The sequence below is a fragment of the Lutra lutra genome, chromosome 9 (genome assembly GCF_902655055.1).
Source record: "Lutra lutra chromosome 9, mLutLut1.2, whole genome shotgun sequence".
NCBI classification, from domain to species: Eukaryota; Metazoa; Chordata; class Mammalia; order Carnivora; family Mustelidae; genus Lutra; species Lutra lutra.
The window spans coordinates 97700592-97713764 of record NC_062286.1 but is presented as its reverse complement, the minus strand read 5'-3'; the positions used below and the strand labels follow the sequence as shown (position 1 = coordinate 97713764).

Here is a 13173-nt window from a genome sequence, read left to right as displayed (position 1 = left end):
TGATCCAATGGAGTACATGCACCCCAACGTTTATAGGAGCAATGTCCACAATAGCCAAACTATGGAAAGATCCCAGATGTCCATTGACAGATGAATGCATAACGAAGATGTGGTATATATGTGGGATGGTTATATTTGGTATATATAACAGAATACTACTTAGTTACCAAAGAAAGAAAGAAAGAAAGAAAGAAAGAAAGAAAGAAAGTAAGAAAGAAAGAAAGAAAGAAAGAAAAAGAAAGAAAGAAAGAAAAAAAGAAAGAAAGAAAAAAAAGAATGAAAGAAAAAGAAATCTTTCCATTTGCAATGATGTGGATGGAACTGGAGGGTATTATGTTAAGCAAAATAAGTTTATCAGAGAAAGAGAACTTTCATATCTTACTCACATGTGCAATTTAAGAAACAAAACAGGGGATCATAGGGGAAGAGAAGAAAAATAAAACAAGATGAAAGAGAGGAAGACAAACTACAAGAGACTCTTAATCATTGGAAACAAACAAGATTGCTAGAGGGGAGGTGGGTGGGGGACAGGGTAACTGGGTGTTGGGCATTAAGGAGGGCACATGATGTACTGAGCACTGGGTGTTACATGAGACTGGGGAATCACTACCCCCACCTCTGAAACTAATAATACCTTATATGTTAGTTAATTGAATTTACTTAAAAAATAAAGAGCACCCTTGCACAAGAATAAATAAACAATTAAATAAAGCATGTGACAGTGATTACCTGGTGATGGGTGGTTGAGGGAAGGAAGGATTATAAGACCATCAGAGAAATTTTGAGAATGATGTTTATGTCCATTATCATGAGTATGTACATGTTTCAAAACTCATCAAATTGTGTTTGTTTAAAAAAATTTTCTTTGAAAGGTGATAGGGGGATGTGATACTTGGCTCATTTAGTACTCCTATTCTGGAAAATTCTACTCCTTACCTGGCATTCGTAGAGACGTATTACATCAATGTTTCCAAATCATCCTTCTAAAAGATACATTTTTATTATTTATTTATTTATTTATTTAAGAGATAGCATGAGCAGGGAGGAGGGACAGAGGAAGAGGGACAGGGAGAAGCAGGCCATTTGCAGAGCAGGGAGCCTGACATGGGACTCAACCCCAGGTCTCTGGGATTATGATCTGAGCTGAAGGCAGACACATTACTGACTGAGCCACCCAGATGCCCCAAATTCTTTTGTACAGAAAATGGAATGGAGTTAGTATACATTTTGAGTTGTATTCTGCAGTTCGCCTGCCAAATTTGGAACATAGAGTCAACCTCTGTCCCCAGCAGATGAGGAAAATGAAAGGCAATGCAACTGGTCCCAGGTCACTTCTCAGGTCATTGCCAACCCAATCGTTTGTCCTCCCAGATTCCAACTGTGGACTGGTTCCCAGATGACTGGGACACCTGGCTTCCTAAGCCCTTCAAAATGTCCATTGTTTTTTGGTGTGTTTTTTTCCCTCTGAGGTCTGGGTTGAGACCATTTTCTCTGCAGCTGAGAGTTTTTAAGGACACTCTCAGAAACCAGTCTCAGTTTTCAGTGCAACAGTATTCCTCTTTCCATTGTATCACCTCATTGCAGCTTTTTTGTCCTCCTGAGCTCCTTTGATATTTGGTGCCTTTATCCCAAATCTATACCTGGTCACCTCACCAGTCCAGAACCTCATAAGCCAAGACTCTGTACAAGTATCCTGTGAATCAGGCTTAAATACATATGCTTAGCTGGAGTAATAAATACCTTCATTATCCTGGACCACCAAGCTAATATTTTATCTTCAATATGAATGCTTACTCTACAAAGACCTGTTGTTCTGCACTCTTAGGCTGTGGTGAGGCCTGAACATTATCTTCCTGTTCATAATGGACACACAGGGCTTAGGTTAAAACTTTTTGTAAAATTTTTAAATTTTAAAAAATTAAAAAAAATTATAAAATCCTTTGGGAACTCAATATAGATTAAAGCAGTGCCTTTTGCCACTCTTCTCACAAGCTCCTCCAGCCCATTCATGGGGATTTCCAAGGGACCCTGGGCACCGCACACAGGGTGGCCACCAGAGCCTGACTGCCCATGTGCCATGGCTAACTCAGGAGATCAGGCTTCCACCCTGCTTTCAGCCTCGGCCATCCCTCTTGAAAGGGGTTTGTGCTCAGCACACAGGACAGAAATACAGGAGGGTACAGGAAAGAAAAGCCACCAGCCTCATGAAACCCATACAATATTGACCCCTTTCATCCTGCCTCCATCCACTCTGGAAGAGAACATGAGGAGAGGCCTTCAGTTGTGGATAAAGCCCTGACCTGGCTGTTCATCTTCCTGATAATAAAATGCCTCTTTGTTGCTGCCAGACTGCTGCTGATAAATCTTTTGGTGGTGAAAGAGATTAACTTATGTCGATTGGTCCACTGGCATCTTGTTTCTCTGTAGGGTCCATGGACAAGTGACCTTGGCATCAGCTGGGAGCATGGTGGAAGTACAGACACTCAGGTCCCTCCCAGGCTTACTCAATCAGAATATGAATTTTCTTTTTTTTAAAGATTTTATTTATTTATTTGACAGACAGAGATCACAAGTAGGCAGAGAAGCAGGCAGAGAGAGAGGAGGAAGCAGGCTCCCTGCTGAGTAGAGAGCCCGATGTGGGGCTCAATCCCAGGAGTCTGGGATCGTGACCTGAGCCGAAGGCAGAGGCTTTACCCACTAAGCCACCCAGGTGCCCCAGAATATGCATTTTCATGAGATACCTAGGGGATCAGAACCTGAGAGGACCTTCCCAAAAGGTCCTTTGTGGAACATTGTGGAATGTTCCACAAAGGGAACGTTAATCAAACACACTGATACACTAATGGGGAACAGATAGTTGTTTCCATTGCCTTTTTGGCTGTTTCTCTCATTCTACAATCCTCTGAAGGGTTGATTTCCCTGTGTCCCCAGTGGGAATTGTGCTGGAAGAAGGGAAAGAACTCCATGGAGGCTGTGACAAAGAGCAAAGATGGAAGCTAAGCATGGGCCCAAGAGCAGGAAATCCAACTCGCCAAGGCTTGCGAGTGCTCTGGAGCTCTATGTTTTTCTTCTGCTAGATCCTTTAGTGTCAGCTTATGTTACTGGGGATTTTACTTGCTTTTGGAGGTGGGCCTGTATTGCTGGAACCTGTCCTCTTAGATTCACTTTGGATGTATCTCAAATATTTGGGACCCTTGGCTTGTCATTTTCCTTCCATGTAATTTTGGATTTCCTCATTGACTTCTTGGCTGACATATTCAATGTTTTCATTGTTCAGTACATCTTTTTTAATTTCTTGAGACTTTTTTGTGGCCTAACATGTGATCTATTTGGAAAATGAGTATTCTACTGTTGTAGGGTGGAATGTTCTGCATCTATCTGTTTAAAACAGTGCATCATTCAAAGCCATTGATTCCTTGCTGACTTTCAGTTTGGATCATGTCTCCATTAATAGGTGGGATGTTAGAGTCCCCCACCTTATGTTATTCCTGTCAAAGTGTTCTTTTCTGTTTGTTATTAACTATTTTAGGCATTCGGGTGCTCCTATGTTGGGTGTCTACATATCTAAAATCATTCTATTTATTGTGAGGTCTCCATTGTGATGTAGGGTCCTCCTTTCTCTCTTACTACACTATTTTTTCTTTTCTTTTCCTTTTTTTTAACAGTCTGTTTTGTCTGGAAGAAGTATTCCTTGCTTTGTTTTGGCATCCATTTGCCTGATAGATGCTTCTCATCTGCTCATTTTCAATCTGTCCCTACGTCTACAGGGTCAAGTGAATTTCCCATTTTAGACAAGTCAGTGGAACTGTGTCAACAGAGACTGAGTGTGTACACTGGTGAGGGTTTGAGACCATAGTCTTCAGAACAACATGGACCTAACAGTCCCCTTGGCCAGCAAGGAGAGTGTGGGGATTCTCTGAGAATGAATATGGACCGTTATCCTGGCCAAAGGGAGCCAATCTCTGTTCCATCAGGCCCCAGCAAGGGTACAGTGGCTACCATGGATCTGAACAAGAGGCTGGGGCCTGGAGTGGATTGCTGTCTTCCAAATGATTGCTTAAGGAAATGGAGGAGTGCTGGAAATCCTAGCTCCTAGGTCAGCATAGATGTGAATGGAACCAGGCCCAGCTGTGGCCTTCAAGATACACCTCCCTCCTTTTCCCCCCACACCCAAAACAAGCAGGGAAAGGAATCCAGAGATCATGGACAAAGATCCCAGGAGGATTCCAGTCTTAGTAAAGGGTGAAACTGGAGAGCCTATAGGGAGACTGACGATGGAAAGTCCTGACTGCCCTTCATCCATTTACCAATTGTCTTCCTCTGGCATTGTCCCTGCCACAGGCAGGATTGGATCTCTTTACATGTTTTTCCCCACTTAGTGCTGATGCAATTCCAGAGACTGAACTAGGAAATGGCCAGTTCTAAATATTGGATCCAAATAAACACAAACCCCAACAAACAAAACACAAACAAAACCACTTTGTCACTAAGGAAGCTAGCCATAGTCCTCCTTGCTTTAGAGTGGAGAAAGACTGCGCCTCTCCTGGGCAGGACATAGTTCTGGGGAGTGTAAGGAACTCTTAATGGCTCACCAGTTCAGTGCTTGTTGTTGCTGTTCTTGGGAAAGTAGCTGCAACCTCTCCATCTCAGGAGTCCTGAGGGTTGTCTCTGCTATTTGCCCAAATTCCTTACACTGAAATGAAACTGTCCTTTGGGAAAGAGGACATGGGGGTGCCACCAGTAACTAGTGAGGAGGGCTGGATCTTTTCCTTCCTCCCACAGAGAATAGCTGATGATGCCAAGATTTCTTAGTTCAGGAATGAATAGGAGAATCTGTACATTTTTTCCATTACTGTAGGAAGTAAAAGAACCAAACCACACTCCTCAGCTAGAAGAGGGAAGAAAAGGGCTTTAATATATTACTATTTAAACCTTTGAAAAGCTATGTAATACTATTAACTACTGTCCCCCCAAATAAGGAAATAGGTGGGAGAAAGAAGTGTTGAGCAGATGTGCTCATACCCCAAGTACCCCAGGTGCTGAGGAGGAATCCTTACATGGCCACTGATGACACAGGCTCAGCTCTGATGGTGAGTGTGGCCAGTTCTCCTGGTTCTGGAGTTCTGCTGGCCAGCTAGGACCAGGACTCCAGCTGGCAGGACAGGATGTAGCTAAGGAGAGAGAGACACATGTGAGTTGACCAGTAACTTCACTTCAGGAGTCCCTTCCTAGGTTTACCCACATCTGGAGTCTAGCACCCCAACAACAAGGCCTGAGGCTGCCCAGGGAGCCACAGAAGAAGGATCCCTGGAGGGGCCAACAGGAAGAGTCCACCCGACCCTCATGCAGCTCCTGCTGGGCCTCATCTATCATCCTCGCTGAGCTGCTCCGCAGATGGGAACCAGGCCCTGAATGGAATCTGGGGCTCTAGGGTGTAATTCTCTGCAGCAACCTGGAGCAGCATGATGTCCATGAGAACTCGGTATTCCTGGGCTGAGACAGAAGCACAGATGCAGATGGAGCCTGGATGGGGAAGTTGCAGGGCCTGGTGAGGGCTGAGCAGCGGGACCGGGGACCCATCCTGGGTCTTGGAACACATGGCCACCCTTCTGCCTGCAAATTCATCTTGTCCCAATCTGTTCTCAGAGGCAAGTAGAAATAGGCCCTCCTCCAGGAAGTTCTCCTTGATGCTTTTCCTCTATCCCTACTAACTACATGCGTCTTCTACTTCTTGCTTAGCAACCTGTCCCAGTAAATGTGAGACAGAGGGGAGGGGATGGAGCCAAGGAATATTCTTCCCCAGGATACTCTGATTCCCACTGCCTCCCCTTCCCTATAGGCAGTGGTGCATATGCTCATCTTATTCTTTTTTGGGGGGTTGATCTCATTCCCCTGGAAAGCAGACAAACTAAGTCCCTCAGAAAGAGCCTCCTGGTTAGTATTAGCACCTTACAACCACACCTTCTTAGGTTGTGCTTAGACCAGGGCCCATGAGGAGGCCACTGGGACGAAGAATGGGACTGGGGCTTGGCAAGGCCCTGGGGTCCAGAGAAAGGAGGATATGGGGAAGATGAACCATCTCCAGGTTGGTATCCTGCATTGTAACGACCAAGAGGGCAGCCAAAGCCTCAGGCAGGCAGGGGCTGCTGCGCTACTCAACTGTTGCTGATGTGCAGGGTTCTGACTTCACTCTAGTCCCACAGGCAAGCTCTGAGGGAAAGGCTGCAGTCAATTTAGACAGACCTCATGCAGCTTTGCCTTTAGGAAGTTCTCCTGCTTCACTAGTTTTGGGCACCAGTCTAAGTGCAGCTTCCCTTCAGTCAGCAGTGAGATGGCAAGAGACCCCAGCTCAGAGGGGTGGCTGTGATGTTGTCATAAGAGGAGGTTTGCAAAGTACAGAGAGCTCAGGGCACAGTACAGCGGTTCTCTGCTCCCAACCTCAGGGCTCTGGCCCTGTCTCCACAATGCTCAAGCTCCCTCACCTTCAGATAGTCCTCCATTGTAGTATCCCACATCACCAGGTCAGTGAAGAAAGTGCCAAGGTAGGAGATGACATCCTGTGTCATGAGGGGGTAGGGTTGGGATGAGTCCCTGAACTCTTGTGCCACAGGAACCCTCTGCTGAAAAGGCTTCAGCCTCCTGGCCCACCCAGACTTCCCACATGGTGAGTGGTGGGGGCTAGGACCCACTGTAGTTTCCCTTCAATTCCCTTTCCCCTCACTGGCCAAGAACATCAGACTCCTGATCACCTCCAGGACCTGCTTGCAAAAGTCACATGGTATGGAGCTCTGGTCCCCTCCATACCCACAAATGCATTCTGTATCCAGCTTTCTAGACACTCCTCCTAGTCACTTGGAAATAAGAATTTCAGGAACTGTAGCAACAGTGGGAGGAACTGGAGCTGGAGTCTCAAGTCCCACGTGCCCTGATTTGGAGAGATCCATCCCTCAGGGCATGAGTGGCCCTTGGGCTGCTCTGCTATTCCCAGTGCCCCATAATCTGGTCACATAAATGAGAACCACCAGGACCAGCTAGATGGTATCTCAGATGGCCTTTGCAAATAGGAAAACTGCATACTTTCCATTTCCTTTACATAAACCCAGAAGGTCCAGAGACCTGTGAGGCTTGAGCTTGAGAACATCTTCCCTGGAGAGAGAACTAATAGCCATGAAGAGGCCCAGCATGTCCAGCAACCCTTTCTACAGAGCCAGGCCCCAGAGAAGCCTGTGCCACATTTCCTCCCATGATTTCCTACATTTGCCCTACTAGGTTCATCCTCTTAATACCCCCAGTTTCAGAAGAGGAAAGTGAAGGTCACAGAGGGGCAGTGACATTCCAAGGCATACAGCTAGTAGATGGGGGGCTCCCCCATGTGCTGTGCATGGGGTGTGCACTCACCTATTGAATGGCTGGCCAAGGACCTGCTGGGCTGAGGGGAACATCTGGTAGGTGCAGAATATGGTTGTGATGTTCAAGATGCTTCTACCTGGGAAGGATAGTACCAGGGAGTGTGCAAAATTCTGCACTGTGCCTTCTCTGCATGTCAGCATCGTGCAGGCCTCATCCAGGGACAGGGAAGATTCCTTTTCCATCACATAGAACAGGGAGGAGGGGCAACGTAGTCAGCTTCAACACCAAGAACCACCAGCATGAGCAGGGTCTGCAGCTCAGACTGCAAGATCCCATCCCTTTGGGAACTTGTGCAAGAGAAGTGACTTTAGTCACTTCAGCTCTAGGCTGAAAAGTGCAAAAAGGTTTTAGGCTTGAAAAGGACAATCTAGCCTTAAAAGTCCTGGTGACTTCAACACGTTCTGTTAGCTGAGCAACAGTAGCATTTCCCTCTCTCTTCATACCCTGTATTAAGAGCTGTATGCCTTGGAGTCATGAGTAAACATCCCTACTGTAGAGAGGAGAAAAGAGAGGCTTAGAATCTTTGATGCTGCTCAGGATCATCTGTATTGGGCCTGAGAACTGTCCAAAGAGCATAGGCTGCATGGTACTTCCCCTATGTTGATGAGACTTGGTCTCTTCCTAACATGGGGAAAAAGGTTCAGGGGAAAACCACCTTCCTTGGCAGGCCCCAAGGCAGCCAGTTGTGTCTATTCTGTGTCATGGCCCTGCCCTGATCTTCTCTGGGTCCTGAGACTGGGCATGAATCTGGACCCATTCTCACCCCAGACCAGCACTGGATGTCGTTGGTGGCCTGAGTCTCCTGCTGCTTGTCAAGGGAGATGGAGGAGCTGACCCCTTACAGCAACTCACCAAAGATGTCTGGGTGGAGCTCTGCAAAGACAGAGCCAGCTACCTGGGTCATGAGGGATCTGAGGCCTTCCACCCAACCTGAGGTTCTATGTTCTGGCAGATCATAGAATATATCATAGCAACTCAAAATGCCTGTTAGGACACTTAAGGTGTTCCTTCCTTGCAACATTGCTAAAATGGCAACAAAAGTGAATCATGTCAAGTTCCACCAGCCTTGAAAGGCTGAATCACTGTGGCAGATGAGCTCCTTTATGGAGGACGCTGAAGACATGTAAGGACACAGTATGTGACCTGGTGGACCTACAATGATTTGATGTGTTCTGAGAGAAGATACATTACAGGAAAACCTATAGAATGGCTTCCTCCCACCGTCCCTTTTTTAGGTTCAATCAACCTATTTGGTATGAGGATTTAGAAGGGGTTGGGCCCATTCTCCAAGGACAATCTAGCTGGGTTCTCCACAGGATAGCTGTGGTGAGTAGGGAAAACCATAAAAACAGTCGTAAAAGGCAAAGGTATTCATGGCTTTGTGAAAAGTCAAACAAAAACAAAAGAAAGAAAACAACTCCCCTCCAAACCACAGAAGGCATTCACTCTATTTTCTCCCAGTCCCACATAGGTGAAGGACAGTCTTCCCACCTTAGCCCATTGCTGGTGTCAGACATAGGGATGTTTGGGTTACTTTGTGGATGAGCCTGTGGGACACTGAAGTGGAAACAGTTTGGGAAGTTCCCAGGTATGTCCCCATATTTCTTTGGGGGCCCTGGGTGTGGAGAATGCTCTTCCCATTCTCACCTCACAGCAGCAGTGATCCTGGGTGACCTGGGACACCTGACACTTGTCCAGGGACTTGGTGTAATTGAAGTCACAGACCAGCTCATCCAAGATCTCCTGAGTATAGCTCTGAAAATGCAGTGCCCCATGAACTTAGGGCAAGAGACATTAGTGTCCTCCAGAGACATTGCCACAAGGGGACACCACTATTAGAGATTGTGTTCTCCAGTTCAGCCTAAGAGTGGCAGCTGAAAAGGCTTTGACATGGAGGTAGCCAGAAGAAAGCCTGAGGCTCATGACTATCATATAGGGAGATGAGATTGGTACCCAGTACTCACTTTCTCATGCTGCCAGCTGTGAGCTGGAGTATTAACCTGAAAGATGGATTAGGCTTCCAACACCTGGCAGCTTTCTTCTGCCCAGGAAGGGCATGTCCCTCATCCCCTGTCCCCAGCTCAACATACACACACACACAGTGAGGGGCAATAGGTGTATGCCTGCTGAGGTGGGTTCACAGTTGTCACCAGCCCTCCAGTGTGCTGACCAGAGCTGCCTTGTGTTACCTGGTGGTGTTTCTCCTACCACATGACCAAAAGCTTTGGAAAAGCGGCTGAGCCGATGTCTACATTTACAATAAAGTCTCTTGGTCTGGGCTTTCTTGGGCCCAGTGCCCCAAATCTATGAATAAAACAACAGAACATCTTGTTCTCTTGAATGTCTCCACCCAAGTGAGCTGCAGAGCAAGTTGTCTTTTGAAAGTGGCTGCCTGGTTACCAGAGTTCTAAGTTCAGTTGGGGCCTATCACAAAGGATATGAGGTCACTCTTCCAAGATTCTAATACATGGGCCCCTTCATTCAGTCACACCTCTTCAGAGCCCTTTCTTGTCAGCTGACTACTTACCTTTTGTCCCCATGTCATTCTGTGACTGTTCACACAAGTCAATAATGCCATAGTCACAACTCTTTGGAAATATAACTAGGTTCCAACCTTTTAGGAGACAGAGCAGAAGTCAAAGCTTTTTTCTGTTTCCTTTCCCACTTCTGTGTCCTAAGTCATTGTGTGTCTCCCATAGTCCCCACTTTCTCAACATGCATAGTGGGGGCCAGGCTAGAATCGACTTCCTTGGGACGTCTTTGGGTGTATGTGGATCCTATTTATAATGTGTGTGGGATGGTATCATGTGTATATGAGGCATCAATTGAAGGATTGTAGAATTACAGGAAGAGGTGGGATTTGGCCTGGAGGACTCCTCAAAGGAGGCCTGGGTTCCAGCCATGTAATGCTGGAACCCTCAGTTTCCTTCTTGACCTCATTATAATGTGGCACCATGATGGGTTGAAAAGGCACAAAGATGCAGACTTTGTCATCCTCTCTAGTGAAACTGTTCAGTTGTTTCCCATCCTGACTTAGAATGAGACCCCTTTGCCTCATTTTGGTCTATGAGGGGAGCAGCCTTTACAATGGCTCCCAGGGATCCTGACCTGTGGTATAGGCATCACTCTGTAACCTCTAGGTGGTGAGGGACTGAATTCTGAGCTATAGGATACAGTATGTGATGGAATATCATGTCTAGAGCTTCTCTAGATGTCATGCATGCAAAGAGTTTCTCACTTTCTAGTTACTTTGCTCCTGTTCTGTGTCTCCCTCTTTTCCTTTTTCTTCTCTAGCTCTGAACCAAATATAAGCACAGATGTTTTGAGCTGCCATCCATAGAGGCTCACAGGGCAGAGAACCAAGGCAGTGCCAAGGCCCAAAGACACATAGGAACTCAGATTCTGAGTCAAATGGCTTCCCGAATTATGTGAGCTAAATCGTGGGAAAATCTTCTGCCAGTCTAGCCTCAATCACAGCCCTGGCTCTGATGTATCTGGAGGCTGGGAAAACATGCCAAATTATGCCTGCATTCCTCTCCCATAAAAGCTGTGGGAAATTCAATTCCTGCGTTTGGAGATGCAGGGTATTGGCACAAGGCAGTTGCAGAGGAACTATAGATAACAGTCTCTCAGGCCTCAGCCCCTCTCCCTGCCTTCCTCCCTCCCCTCTGCTCTGTTCCCAGTTTCTCTCCAGCCACGCTGGGTGACTTTTCCTCTCCTCTGACCAAACCAGCTTTGGGCAGTGAGGGTCTGCAGGAGAGGTCCCCACTTTTGACACACTGCACCCAGACTTATGCAGGGCTAGCTCCCTTTTTTTTTCATTCTTGTTCTCAGCAATGTCGCCCTTAGTGAGGACTTTCAGGCCCTTCTGTCTAATGCCTCTGCAGCCTTCCTTCTGAGCACACTTCATTTGTCCTCTAGAGCCCTTGTTTTCTTTCACATGTCTTTATATTGTGCTGTGGTCCATGTCTACTGTGGGTTCCTAAAGGCAAGGAGCCCAAGGTACCTTCAGCGGGGTGCATGGGCCCACCAAGGTACCTGGTGTAGGGGAGTGCTTAAGTGTAGACTTAGTGAGTAAATAATTGAGAAGGTTTTGGTACCCACCTCCCCTTTTAAGCACCTAGACTGCAGGGAGAAGTGGTACTCCAAGTTTCAAGCTGTTTCTGGGAAGGGCAACAACCACGATGGCCTGGGCCTGGCTCTTCCTGCTTCAGTTCCTCCAAAAGAACTCCCTAGGTACCATGGACAGGGAAGCACCCCACATCCTGTTCTCCAGCTCTCCTGGGACAGCCCCAGGCAGGCAGACCAGCCAAGAAAGAGATGCCTTTTCTTGGGGATCCTCAAGGCATTGGCTTTCCAGAGCCCCAGGGCCAAAGGATCAGGATTGCCGGACTCCAAGGGCAGAGGAAAGGACCTCAGAACCCTTCTTTTCCTCCTTTTCTGTCCACACACAGGGTGTCTTCTTTACAATTCCAGCACGCTCATCTCAGCCAGAAGAGTGCTTCGGCACCCACCCCTGTATGTCCAAAGGATGACTCTGATGGTCTCATGGAGACTAGTCTTGTCGCTGGGCCCCAAACAGTGGCCAGTGCTCTGGCATCTTGCAGAACAACATAAACACATAGAAACAGGTAGGAAAAGACCTCCTCATCATGACTAACCATCAGAAAAATGCAACCAAGAACATAACGAGATATCACATCACATCAATTGGAATTTAGCTATCATAAAGAAGGAAAGAGATAACTAATGATGCTGAGGTGATGATATTTTTTTTTTTTTAAGTACGACATCTTTATTATATTAAGGTTAAATCAAAGGGAAAGCCTTCATATAAAACACTGGGAAAAATCACTTAAAATATTTATCCTAAGGGTTAAATCCAGTAGGAGGTAGAACAGTCACATGGCTTCCATCGGCGCTAGGACAGCTCCAAGGGGTCATCGCAGGCAGACAGGCAAGCCATATGCCACAGGTGCGGCCCCAATAAGGTACTTCAGTCAGGGAGCCTGGCGGGCCTGGTTGACGTAGTAGAGAAGGGGGGCTCCTGGGCCCGCTCCAAGCCGGCCCTGCAGCAGGGCCTCTGTGTACTGGTCAATGTCACGGTCAGTCACATCCCAGAGGTTACCCAGAAACAGGGGACAGCCAGCCATGATATACTTGAGCACGATGCCATGGAGAAAAGGGAAGCTCTGAGCACCATTGGTGGGAATGCACATTGGGACAGTCACTATGCAAAACAGAATGGATGTTCCTTGAAAAAATACAAATAGATCTACCACAGGATCCCACAGTTCCATGTATGGGAACATACCTGTAGAAAACCAAGGAGTGTGTCCAAGAAACCCCTGCACCCACTGCCACACTCAAGAGGAATTACTTTCAACAGCAAAGACACCAAAATCATCAGTGCCCATTTATAGTGACTGGAAAAAGAAATGTTTAAATAAATAATGGGATATTAATCACCCATAAGGAAAGGAAATCCTGCTAGGTTTGACAACAGTAATGGACTTTTAAAGCGTTATGCTGAGTAAGATAAGTGAGACAGAGGAAGGCCAATACTATGTATATGCAGGTATAGGCATGTACATACAGAGATACTAGTTAGATTTATAGATAGGTGATAGATAGATAGAGACAGAGATATATTTTTCCTTTCTACATGGAATCAGAAACAAAGAGAAAAGGAGTCCAATGAATTCAGAAAAAGAGATCACATTGAAGGAACCAGAAGCAGAGGGCGGAGGGTGGGGCAGGGAT

At 46.6% G+C, this 13173-nt stretch overlaps 1 protein-coding gene and 1 long non-coding RNA gene across 2 annotated transcripts in view; both read right to left on the bottom strand.

The window, feature by feature from the left end:
• The window catches only part of LOC125109317 (uncharacterized), a 225871-nt gene extending 213090 nt beyond the window's left edge, over positions 1 to 12781 (bottom strand). Inside the window, exon 1 of the long non-coding RNA XR_007130190.1 lies at positions 12579 to 12781. This is a non-coding gene — a long non-coding RNA (uncharacterized LOC125109317). The remainder of the gene's footprint in view (positions 1 to 12578) is intronic.
• Positions 5135 to 6566, bottom strand: LOC125109315 (ral guanine nucleotide dissociation stimulator-like). The gene is made up of 4 exons (XM_047746166.1): positions 6483 to 6566; positions 5856 to 5892; positions 5370 to 5493; positions 5135 to 5174 (listed from the first exon to the last, which is right to left on the bottom strand). The coding sequence occupies exons 1-4, from the start codon at positions 6564 to 6566 to the stop codon at positions 5135 to 5137; spliced, it is 285 nt and encodes a 94-aa protein (XP_047602122.1).
• Positions 12782 to 13173: the final 392 nt, after the last annotated feature.